At 48.5% G+C, this 12939-nt stretch overlaps 1 protein-coding gene across 2 annotated transcripts in view; it reads right to left on the bottom strand.

Annotated features, from left to right (window-relative positions):
- The window catches only part of CLSTN2 (calsyntenin 2), a 603610-nt gene that overhangs the window by 125806 nt on the left and 464865 nt on the right, over positions 1-12939 (bottom strand). For both annotated transcript variants that reach the window (XM_078432292.1, XM_078432293.1), the window contains exons 3-5: positions 12029-12224; positions 11079-11287; positions 4318-4467 (exon numbers count right to left, since the gene is read on the bottom strand). In XM_078432292.1, coding sequence (XP_078288418.1) covers positions 4318-4467; positions 11079-11287; positions 12029-12224 — 555 coding nt within the window. The remainder of the gene's footprint in view (positions 1-4317; positions 4468-11078; positions 11288-12028; positions 12225-12939) is intronic.

Below are 12939 nucleotides of genomic sequence, written 5' to 3' on the forward strand. Positions count from 1 at the left end.
AACATAGAAAGAGATGGGCTAAGAGATTATAAAGAACAACGAAAGAAGGCATAAAGAGGGGATGTGTTTCTCCACATAACGTAACAGCTAAACAAACAAACGAAACCCAAATCAGCAACCAAATTACAAATGATCCTCTAAGACACATTCTGTGGCCCCTGGAAGGAGGGGTCCACAGGAGCAGCTCCCACTGGGTCCATTGCCACTATCATCCCGATGGCCTCTGAGGGCACTATATCCTCTGTTCGCTCTGATCCATGAACAGATGTGGATTCTTCCCAAAGTCCTCAGTGCCCACATAGGCCCAGGCTTGGGCACATGTAATGGTTTGGCAAGAGGGAAACAGACACCAAGAAGACTGCAAAAGTCTGGCATGAGAGGCAGGGCACAAGCCAGCCTTTAGGCTTCTATAGGCTACTGCAGGGGCACCTTTTTTCCTGCTTCTTAATAGAATCTTCTACCTCCATGAGTAAGGGCTACTATAGGGATACATGAGGTCTCCAAGCTCGGGACAAAACATGGAGATTTTGTTCTTTATTCCACTCACACAGGTCTAGTTGGTCCTTGGAGGACCAACTTCTTCTCTGGGCAGCTGAGAATGGGAGTGGCACTCCCTTGGGTAAAGCTCCACCTACCCCCATAGAGTGAGCTGACCCCTACTACCTATTCAGAATCTCAGAAGAGAATCTCAGAATCCCAGCAGAGAGGATAGAACTCATATTGTTTCTGGGAAGACAAGACGCAGCCCTAGAAAAAAGATGAAGAACGGAAAACCATAGCCCGAGCAGACAATGTCTTGGTCACGGTGTATAAGGCAGGTGGCAGAAGAGTCAGGGTCTGCGATGTCCTTGTGCACAGCTGGGTAGGGCCAGCAGCATGCTGGGAAAGCTGCAGCCCCACACTCCTGGAAGGGGTTGTTGTGATGGAAAACTGGGGCCATGTCCTGGGGCACCGCGGGAGTCTGAGAGCAGTCCCTCATTGGCCTGGGAAGGAAGGGAAGGCTCCAGCTGTGAGCAGGGTCCCTTACTCCTTCAGGAAAGCTTCTGGGAGAAGCTGATGGTGCTGACTGGGAGTGCTCCTGGGAGACAGGAGGTTCCTGAGCATGATGGATTGCTTTCACTGGGCTGCAGCCCGCTCCTGCCTGGAGGGACATGACTGAAAACAGGTACAAGAATTTGAACTGCCAAACTGTGTTTGCTTGGTGACTCTTGTTGTTTGTGGGAAATCAGCTCAGGGAAGAGCCTCTGTTCTCCTGGGTAATCACCCCTGGCACATACCCGCAGACCTCTCACTCACGGCTGGCTCTGAGGGGCTTGGGTTCATTGCAGCTCCTGACCCCGGCATTCAAAACCTTGACTGCCAGCCATACCCTACCCCTGACCTCTCCAATCTTGCTTCCCACCTCCCCACAGTCCCAACCACCTATGCAAGCCAGACTGGCTTCCTTACACTATTCACTGGTGCCCTGAAAGGCCTCCCCTCTCTGTGCTCCTCTCCCATTCTATACAGGGCCGGCTTCACCCCACACCCACTTTAAGAAGAGCCAGCCCTTTCCCCTAGGGACCTGACAACCCCTCAAGTGAGGGGCAGCCTGCTTACCCCGTGGTTAAAAAAAGAAAACCTGTAAACATTGGCTTACTCCAGTTTGCTCTGCAAAGCTGGGAGAGGGGAGTAGACTGGTCCCACCACTAGGGGCCAGTGGTGGTAGGTATACTCTTCACTGGAGAAAGGGCTATCCAGCTACAAGGCAGCAGCCCTGACCTGGCGTAGAAGAGAGGATCGGCCCCAAGGTGGGTTAGCTGGAGGTGAGGGCTGCCCAAGTGGAGGAATAAAGTGGACCAGCCTTCCGGAAGGAGAGAAGATTGCTCTCCAGGTCTGGGGGCTGGGATGGGAGTAGCCGGAAAGAAGTCTGAGCACTGCTAACACACATCGGAGAAGCTGGGTGACCTGCTATGATCTGAGAACCTGCTGGGATGACGGCTGGGGAGAGAGACCTAGTGGCTTTTACCGGAGCTAAGCTGGAGGGAGGAGGGACATGGTGCAGAATCCAGTGTCAGCTTCTGCCACCAAAGGCTGGCTAACATGGGCAGAGAAGCCACCGTAAGGTAGTTGAGTCTGAGGTTACACATGCTTAAATGGCTTTGCTGGACACAGTGAAGGGATGCAGGGAGTCGCTGTGTCCCTGTTTCCTTTATTCCACAGAAAGGTACATTTCCGTGTACCATCCATTCATCCGTGCAGCACTGGCCAACCACCTGCCTTGTGCCCGGCCCTGTGCTGAGCACCGGAGACACAGCGAATGGGCGTGACCTCTGCCTCCAGGAGCTCACAGTCTGGCTACAAATAGCATTGGGCACTAGCAGGATAGGCGTCCCACACATTCTGCACACACGGAGCCCAACATTATTAACATGATTTTCTGTGCATACGTTTAACACTGAAGCAAGTACAAACGCTTTTAGGAAATGGCATTTAAATATAGGTACAAAAATGTAATCCCAAATCTGTAGGTGTCTCATTTGTCAAAGACACAAAACATTGGGATCTTTTTCCAGATACCGCTTTGTGTTTTACTCTCCCCACTGAAAATCCCATTATGAGCATGTTCCCTGCTTAGAAAGCTTTTATATTCTTTCCAGGCTTTCTTTTCAAAAGCTAGACTTTCACTGGGTTAGTCCTTATACGTTAAAATAAAACAAGCTGAGTTCTTCTTTACTCAAATAGCTTTTCATTCATTCATTCATTCGATGGCTGTTTCTTGAGCACCTATCATTGGGGTCAGATATGTGCTAAGTCTGAGAAATTCAGTGGTGAACAAGAGAGACAGAATCCTGCCCTCAGGTCCCTTAGGGTTTAGTGAATTATACCAACCAGAGCCCAGGCTCCCTGAGGTTGGTGACACATAGTTTCCCACTCTGGCTTGTTCCTTTTTCTCTGTCTTTTGCTTGATCCAAAATAGGTGGATCTACTTTGTTCTTTCTGTAGCATCTGTCTTACCCGTGACTCCTCTATTGGCATTTCATCTTCTCTACTTTGTTTAAAGGCAAACGACTCTGGCTCTCTCCAGAGGTGGGTTTAATTACCGCCTCCCATTTTTTTCTAGTTGAAAGAGTAAAGGAGATAAAGTTGCACAGGGGAGGAGCCTTTTGAGAGCTGTCTTCTGAGGGGAGTGACCCCAGATGGGCCCTCAGGGGTCCTTGCAGTGTACCATGAGAATGATTGCTTGACTAATAGGCGCCCGTTCAAAGTCTGACCAGTGACCTCTATGGTATCGTGGCATCAGTCTGTCCGATAGAAATACGGATGATTACCATAGCTAATGACATCCTCTCAAGCGGAATTTAAGAATGAAATATACGAAGAGGAAGAGAAAGAGGGAGAGAAACAGGTAGAATATAACAGGGGCTCTGAAGCTTAAAGACACGTGGAGAAAACAGTAGACAAAAGCCGCAAAGCAGGACTCCAAGAAGTACCCAAAGTTATGAATGAGTGGTACCTGTAGCAGCAACAGCACAGGAAGCAGAAACAGAAGCCAGTGACCAACCAAAATGGTGGCCCAGAGATACGTCCAGCATCCCTGCCCGGCCACTGGAATATTGGTGCCACCACTAGAGGTATTGTTATTCTATAAGCCATCCAATTCTCGGCGAGCTCCATCTATGCACATGGCCTTGCGTTCCTTACTTCCCTTGAGGTCAGTGATAAACCTCTGTCATCTAAGGGTAACCTGAACCTTTGCTCCATCTTTGCATACCCAAACAGCTAAACTGGGGCAAAAATCCACCTATATCTAAGGCCATTGTTTCTCCATTCCCGGAGCCAACACTTGAGAAACTCCTTAATCTAGAGGCTAGATTCTGGGACTCCAACCTCTGCTTGTGTACCTACCTTCTGTGCTAGCCCAAAGAACATGACAACCTTCCCCAGGTACTGAGTGATGATTCAAACTTGACACACACTGGCTCAACTCACTCCCTTAGATAAAGCGAATAGGCTTGCTGGCACTTTCTCCCGAACACGGTGGTATAATTACTATCGATTCAAAAGTGTCATGAGATTTTAGAAAGGGTGAGCTGGACAAACAGGGCACACGATATGAGACAAGTTGCCTTGGACATTCTCAACTGTAAAATGAGGATAATAGGTCACCCAGGAGTTGTAAGAATAAACAAGCTACTTTATTTCTTGCAGCAGAGTGCCTGCATGTAAGAAATTCCTCTAGTTATAGGTTGTATTGGCTTTCAGGATAGGTCTAGCACCTTCTCTGCACCAGGCCAAGCTGCCTCCGCTCAACAGCATCAACAAGAGATGGCCCACCTTGCCAGCCAGGCTTGCAAACTGGCTTCACGTCCACCTGCACCAGCGTGTCCTGAGCGGCGGGCTTCTGTCCACAGTCGTAGGCGGTCACCAGGATCTCGTACTGGCGTTGCTTGTCATAGCTCAGCTTCTCGGTATTTCTGATGTTGCCTGAGGATGCAGGGATATTCAAAATGGTTTGGGATCAAGTTAACCACACTGCCGTTCTTTAAAATCCCTTCTCTACTCCGCTAACCTTCACTGGCATGGAATGACCCCTTTCCTTGCTTGTGCGTTGGTGGCAGATTGCCAGGAACCACTGGCTGGAGCCACCTCAGCTGTGGGAAAGGACTACTAGGAGATTCCAAGCACATATCTGGAACCCAACTGGTGGATTCGTTAGTCATGGGTTGTCAGAAAAGTCCCTCCTAGAGTGTGCCCGTGTGCTTGTGTCCCTGATGATGTAGGGCACCAAGGCTCATCTGCCATGAAATCTCTGGGAAAAAGATGGGATTCAGAAATGTCCTGGCACATATTTTTTAACATCTGGGCTCGTCGCCAGAAATGTTCACTGCCTCTTCTCACATTATTTTGCTACCAAATAGGAAGTAAAATCAATAAGAAAACGTGTGACCTCTCTTCTGAAAGCTACACAGAATAACAGATTCCTTGCCCTGGTGGCAAAGACATTTCTCTTCTCCAAAAGAGACCACACCATTTTTCTGGGCCATGTGTGTGTTTTTGCTCCTGTGGGTTTGGTATTATAATTCAGAAATAAATATTTGATAATTAATGAGCAAAATTCTAATTGATTATTTTTGCTGAAATACAGTTTTGCTTCTAAGGGATGAATAAAAGCCCAGTGTGCATTGAACACTTCTCAATTTTGGATTCCGAGAGAGTGAAGTCTTCCTTTGTGAAGAAGAATTTCATTCTTGCTTTTTTTTCTGATAGTGGAGCTGACAGCAAATTAGAACTCCAGTGTTATCATTATCCTTTAGCAGAAGTGAAATTAAGAAAATGGAAACTTAGGGGCACCTGGGTGGCTCAGTCGGTTAAGCGTCCGACTTCAGCTCAGGTCATGATCTCACAGTCCGTGAGTTCGAGCCCCACGTCGGGCTCTGTGCTGACAGCTCAGAGCCTGGACCCTGCTTCAGATTCTGTGTCTCTCTCTCTCTGCCCCTCCCCTGCTCATGCTCTGTCTCAAAAATAAATTAAAAAAAAAAGAAAGAAAATGGAAACTTAAAAACAAACCAATGTGCTAATGGCTGACTCAGGTATATTTTTATATTTCATCAAAACTAAGGGAAAAATTCCTAATGAGCTTTCTTCCATTTCAACTGATGTCTATGGCTCATGTGAGTGGAGGCAACAGGGACTACATGAATCAGCCTCTGGGGAATTACGAAAGTCACATGTTTTAAAGATCCGAAGAGCTGGTGCACTCATCACCTAATACCAGTGAAACGGTCCTCAGTACCAGGCCCTGAGCAGGGCTTCTCCTGTGAGAGTCCAGCGTCTGAGACACTGGACCAAGAACTAGGATCTTTTATTCCACCGTCAGCTCCAGACCGTTTCTAAAAATGTACCCGCAGCCACTGATTTGAAGTAAAATTTAGTTTAACAAAGCCGTTCAAAAATCTCTGAATAAAAATGGGTTTGATATATTTTTGGCCTCGTGCCTGGTGTTCAGAATCCCTCTCACTACCCCCCCCCCCCCACCTTTTGGCTTCAGTCTCAGCTTAGGGCCCCCCAGGACTGGGGCGGCTAGGTGTTGGGTTGGTGATGTTCCTTGTGGGCTCTGTTAGCAAACTAGCTTGTGGTTATAGTGCTCACGGGGGAGGATTTCTTGCAGGTGGAAGCATTGCAAAATAACCGCAAGAACGATGTTGCAACAGCATCAAATTGAATTTTGAACAAAAAAGTTTTAACCTTCCTTTTCCTTATGGTTAAATGGCTCTCAAAAGATACGCCTCTCGGAAGAGGAAGGCTCAGGGTTTACAAGCCGTGTGACATTAAGCAGACCAAACACTATTGACCGTGGTAGACAAATAAACACACAGGCGGCAATCCCTGGCCCAGTCTGCGGCAACCGCACATCCTAGCGAGTCCTAATGAAACTGTCTGAGAAACAAATGTATTTTCTCCGCTACCGCCGGCCTCACACATGGGAGAATGGGTTTCAGAGCCTGGAATTTGAAGCCTTAGGTCAAAAATGAGTGTATAATGTGGTGACCAATTGTGTTGGGGAGGGTCCTATGTGGATAAGACACATACTTAAAAATTTTTGGAAGCTCAAAAAGTCACTCATTTTGCTTCTGTTACAATTGTATTCTTCTTTCCATATTTGAATGATTTCTCCCAGCAGTGCCTAAGAAGGAGACCTGAGTTCCTAGCTAGCCCAGGTGACTAGGGGTTCCTGGGCCCATTTCTCTGCTCCAAATGAACCTGGGGAAGCTAATTCTCAAAGAACAGTTAGTATGTACCATGCATATTAGTGAAGGTGTTCTTTTTTTTTCAAACTGAGGCTGGTGGAGGTGCCAGGAGCCAAGCACACTGGCCTGCAGCCTCCTTTCAGTGGAATTTAAATCACAATAGCCCCTGGGGCGCCTGGGTGGCTCAGTCAGTTAAGCATCTCACTTTGGCTCAGGTCATGATCTCAAGGTTCATGGGTTCCAGCCCTGCATCAGGCTCTGTGTGGACAGCTGAGAGCCTGCAGCCTGCTTTGGATTCTGTGTCTCCCTCTCTCTCTGCCCCTCCCCTGCTCATCCTCTCTCTGTCTCTTTCCCCAAAATAAGCAAATAAACATTTAAAAAATCGGAATGACCCTTTTGGAAAGTTATACAGGCCAGTCACTTTGCAATTGTTCATACCTTTGGGGCATGCAATTCCACAGCTAAGAAATTGATTCCGGGAAAATGATAAAAATTACACATACAGGTGCAAATATGTTCATCTAAGCATTATTTCCCACAGTGAAAAATAATAAACTGGATGTCTGATAGTAAGGCAAGAGCTAGGTAAAAGAGTCTGTGCACCAGATAGAATGTTTTTAGCGCTGAACGTGGTAATTATGAAGCATTTTTAAGGGTGGAAAAAATCCATACTATCGAATGTTAAGTGAACACAGCAGGGTAAAGAAAAACAAGGCGAGTGTAACCTTACTTTTGCTAGAAAAAACCCCACACAAAAAGTACTGGTAGAACATCAATAATGGCTATCTTTAGTGGGATTACAGGTGATTTATTTCCTTCTTGTACTTTTCTATGCTTTCCGAATTTCCTGCACAAGGGGCAAGCGTGACTTTTCTATTCAGATGGAAAAGAAATGTTTGCATTTACTTTCAAATAAGCCGACTGTAGGGCACACTTGGCCCAGAGGAGGCGGAGTCTCCTGACTCACCAGGGCAGCCCTGTTGCCCAGGAGAGGCTGCCTGGGGACCGACCACGGAACTGCTGGAAAAGGAGAAAAGTCTGCCAAGTGGTGTCGTGTCGTGGAGACCCCTGCTTCTCCTTCTGGCCATTCCCAAGTGTGGCTGAGAGCGTGGTTTGTGCAGACACGCTGGTGAGCCCCCTCTTGGCAATGCACCCAGCCTCTCACACGGGCATGGCATTGGGCATGGGATTTAATTCCCATTTTACCGGGGAGGATCTGAGGCAAGGGTTAAGTAACTTATCAAAGATCTCTCTCTCTGTCTCTCTCTGTCTCTCTCTGTCTCTCTCTGTCTCTCTCTCCCCACCCCCCCCCCCCCCCCACACACACACATTCACACATGTAATGGATGTAGGACTAAGATGCAACTTTGTAGTTTTGAACTTAAATACCATAGCCAAGCATTCCTGTCAAATATCACTGAGGAGTATGATCACATGACTGGTGGAAAGGCAGAGAGGCCCATGCTCAGGTGATCTGGGCTCCAGTCCCAACTCTGCCACCGGGGTCACAGGTGCTGTTATGCAAGCTCTTAATACTTTAGGACTCAGTTTTTCCATCTGTTCAACGGAAATAAGGATTTGGTCCCTACTGACCTCAAAGAGACCAACCAAGTGCCAGGAGATGGGAAACAAGAAGCCATCGGAAGTGGATCCAGAACTTCCTAAGAGGGAGTGGTGACTCAGTTACCTGCTTATAATTTCAGCCTGGAAATCTATGGGGTGTGGGGGTGGGGTGGGTAGTGAAGAAGCTTTATGTCCCAACCACCCAGGTAAACATCTAATAATCATGGCACCATGAATGGAGCATTCCCTAGGTGCCAGGTACCCTGTGAACATCACCCCTAGGGCACAGCCTCCCTGAGGCCTCACAACCCCACAAGGGGGCAGGGATGGTTCCCGCCATGATTTCATGGGGAAGGAATTCAAGGTGGGGAGGCCAAAGACCTCTAGTAGAAAAAGGCTGAGTTTTGGGTTAAGACAGCCCAGGCTGAATCCATGGAATGTCTTCGATCTTCGCTGCTGCCCCGTTCCCCTTCCTTCACCAACAAGCAAAGAGCTTGGCAAGTTGGAGGAGCCAGGACCCATCTACCTGCCGTCATGCGGTTTCAATGAGTGGACCCTGAACTCAGCAGTACTTTCTCTGATGTTCATACAAAGAACTCCTTCAAGGAGACGGGAAGGTCGCTGGGAGAAATGATGGATAAGGGCCAATTGGGAAACTCATTAGAATGGGGAGCTGCTGCTTCTGTGTCTGTCCCTGGGTCCTGCCTTCATTACTTGGAGAACCGCTTTTGTAAACCTCGCTGTTGGGGGCCCACACTCCCTGGGAGTGCCCACTCTCCTCTTCATCTTCTGTTGTAAACCAACGTTGGAGGCAGAGGCTTGGCAAAAGACCATTACTCACTTTTAATGAGACAGCTAGGGAAATAAATTGGCATATGTTAGCGAAATGGCTCATCAAGGTGAGTAATTATCTTCATGACTGGGGCAGTTTACCCTCAGATGAAAGGATTTGCATCTCCACTCTCATTGGGCTGTGGCTTTCCAGAACTAAGGCAGGAAGTCAAGTGGAGCCTGACCACTCATCACAGATATCTCCGCTTGTCTGGTCACGCTCTTCACCAAGGACTCATCGCCCCCCAAGTTCCAAAGCTTTTGTGGACAGAGACCACGCAGCTGATCATAGGGGAACAGAAAAATACAAACCAATTGTTGTATATTTCATAGGGTGGTGTGTGCATGTGCGTGTATTTGATGTGTGTGAGACATACGTCTGTGTGGTAGGGACAAGCCAGCCGCCTCACAGGGCTTGTAGGAAAAGCCATCAGGAAATAGTTCTGACAGACCCTACTAATTGAAATTACCTACTTCTTAGTCCTGAACCAATCTTTAACTCAAGTCCAGTATTTTCTCTTTTACTTTCTTGTGCACTGAGGCACTGATCTTGTGTTCCACACAGTGAGCATCTCGCAATGTGCTGGTTTCTAACATTCCCACGTGGTTTATCATTTTATAAGGAAACTGCCTTATCTTTGTCTGTTATAAGAATGCTGATTTCATCTCCCAAGGCAGATCACAAACCACTGGAGATCAGGGATGAGGGTGTCTTGTTGGCTCCCATCCGCTGTGGAACCTGCTGCAGTTCTCAGGATGCAGAAGACCAGGTCCCAGGACATGTTTCTCCCCCATCTCAATGTCAAGGAGCACGGGAAGCACTGAATACTGGCAAGCAGGTCACTGATGGTACTTCCCTCTAGGTGTCGGCTACCGGGAGGCTCACAGTTAATCCACTGCCTAATTCTGGCTCACGGCATGCTTTATGCACCAATCTCACCCTTGGTGCCACCTGACTTTCTAGTTTTCATTTCGACTTTCTTTCCATTGGATGGTAAGCTCCACTGGATGGCAGGCCCGAGTCGGTTTTGAGTTCGACTCCCACTTCATTCCCAGTTCCCAGCTCTATGCCTGGCACTCAGGAAATAATTCACAGGGTAGAGGAACTTCAGGTTTTGTAACTTTTGCATCTTTGTGCAGTACTCTATGATCCTATTCGAAACAGAGTGGGGATAATATACCTATAAGCACACACTCATGCTATCAAATAATACACTTGGCAAATAATTATCATCTGATTAACATGGAGTTATTGAAAATTGCATTTAATGTGGGCGGAGTTGACTGGGCCTCTGGCTGAGGTGTTTACACTACAAGTGTTTTGCGAATGGTGATGGGGAAATGCACAAAGGGCTTTATAGGACTGTTTTCAGTTCGGTAAATTCAGTTTGGGATTGGGGTGTGGTGGGAGGTTTCATTCTTTCATTGTTGTCACTATAGTAGAAATTCTCAAAGGACATTGGCAAGAATATAAAAGATTCTTAAATGAATCTAAGCTCAGAAGGTGTTTCCAAAAATCTCCATCTTCTCTTTTAGCATTTTTTTCTTTTTTCCTGGGAACAGGAAGCAGACGGCTGGGGTGGGGGGTAGTGCCACAACTTATGGTGCAGGAAAGGGACTCAGGTATGGCTGAGTTGACGGCATGGAAAATTCTACCAGAAAGCCATCCTGTCTTAAATATCCAGATGTGTGGCATTATGAGTTCTAGGGGCTGTACTCACTGAGCAGGTTTCTGAGGTATCTGGGGGGTATCTTCGACCTGGTTGTGCTAATAATCTAAGGACATCCACTCTAGTGCAGGGCTGAGTTCTGGGTTACAGAGCCTAGGTCACGGATGGCAAGGGAGTCATTACCTGCCATGGATGTTCAGAGCCCTCACTTGGCCTTCAGAGAGAGGGTGGTGGACTTGTTTCCCTGCCCTTCCCCCCAGGGGGGCCCTCTCAGGACACTCACCATTTCTGTCAATGGCAAAAGGCACGTCAGTTGTGACGATCTCATAGTTGCAAATCTGGCTGTACTGAGGGGAGCAGTCCTCGTCCACGGCCTCCACCTGTAGGATGCTATCATAGATCTTGCCCTCTGTCACCACCGCCTTGTAGGCTGGCTCTTTGAAGGTGGGAGCAAACTCATTGACGTCCTTCACCTGGATATGGACCACGGCCCTGGGACCACACACCAGAAGGAAGAGATGGCAGTAAAGGGAGAATGACACTGCCCTCCCATACCTCCCGTGGGCACTGACTCTGGTCGGTCCCAGGGCCGAAGGAGCAGAGAAACCACAGCCAGTCAGGATAGTTGCTGTCTGAGTGTTCTGTCCACCCTCCCACAGGAGACGCTTCTACCTGTCAATGCCCTGCTTTGGAGATGAATCCGCCCCTTCTCTGGCCTTCCCTGTTACCCAGCTTTAAGCAATGATTCCTTCTAGACTGCCTCCCCTTACCTTTATCTATTCCTCTTCCTCTGTTCATTCACTCTTCCTTTCAGAAAGAATTTAACCACTCTCTGAGTTAGGTTCAGAATCAAACTCCAAATGGGAGAGAGCTACAACCCAAACTAAAAAGTGCCAGGACAGAGATATGCGTGTGGCATGGCAGAAACCCAGAACAAGGTCCCAACCAGCTCCGCAGGGATGGGCTGGCTCAGGGAAGGCTTCCCGGAAGAAGTGACACTTGAACACAGTCCTGATGGCAGAAGGGGAATATTTTCAAGGGAGGCACAGGGGCAGAGTATTGCAGGTGGAGGACTCCGCCTGTGCTGATGCCTGCAGGGGCCCGGGGAGCTGGCGGAAGAGCCATGGTATGACCACTGGGTATACAGACCTGAAGAGCAGGGTGTGGTGCCGAAGGGTGGGAGGGAAGTGGGGTGGGGGGTAGGGGTGCAGGGATCCCTCTCTGGCCACTCACTTGTGCGACTTCTTCCAGGCCGTCTCCCGGGGCCCTGCACCACAGTCGTAGGCCTGGATGATGAACGTGTACTCTTTCTGCAGCTCACAGTCGATGGGACTCTTGGCGCGCAGCCGGCCCTCTCCCGACGTCTTGTTGAGCACCACGGCCTCAAAGGGCAGCTCCTGGCCGTGGATCTTGAACGCGCAAATTTCCCCTGCAGAAGGATGGAAGACAGTGAATGGGGATCCTGAGAATTGCCAGACGGAAGACAGAGCTTCTCTTGGGCCAGATTTGCAAACCCAAAACCTCCAGGCCATTTCCTCCACACAAAGAATTGTCACACTGGAAAAAGAGGCCTCCAGAGACCCAGATCAACATGCTCATTTCATGGATGGTAAAATCGAAGCGTTTCACACACGGAAATGTCACCCATCAAGTGTATCCGGCAGAAAGGAGGGGAGTCACGGTTGCGGGGGTGGGGGTGGGGGGGGCTGGTGACCGTCCTAGTTTGCTGCTTTCCCGCTTGCCCTCGCCTGGTGTGAGAACAAGGATTTTGCCCACAGCCTAGAGATAAATGGCTGTAGAGGAAGGAGAAAAAGGCCAAAGCTTGCATAATTGTTTGTCCCTTGAACCACCAGCGTGAGCATTGCTGGGGAACTCTGAAAATACAGACTCCCAGGCCTGACCTGGACTCCTGAATCAGATTACAGGCTGTTGTGTTTTTTTTTTTTTAAACCAGGTTCCCTGGTGAGGTATTTGTCTGCTCACTAAATGTGAGCAGCTCTGCTCTGTCCTTTCCTCCTGGCTTAAACGCCCCATGGTGCTGCAGCCAGCTTCCCACCCCTCCAGCCTCCATTAAGTCTCTCCACCCACCACTTCCCTGGCGGGAGAGGGGCACCAATCAGGTGCAATTTTCTCTCAAAACAGCA

Source organism: Panthera onca, chromosome C2, assembly GCF_046562875.1.
Source record: "Panthera onca isolate mPanOnc1 chromosome C2, mPanOnc1 haplotype 2, whole genome shotgun sequence".
Lineage (NCBI taxonomy): Eukaryota > Metazoa > Chordata > Mammalia > Carnivora > Felidae > Panthera > Panthera onca.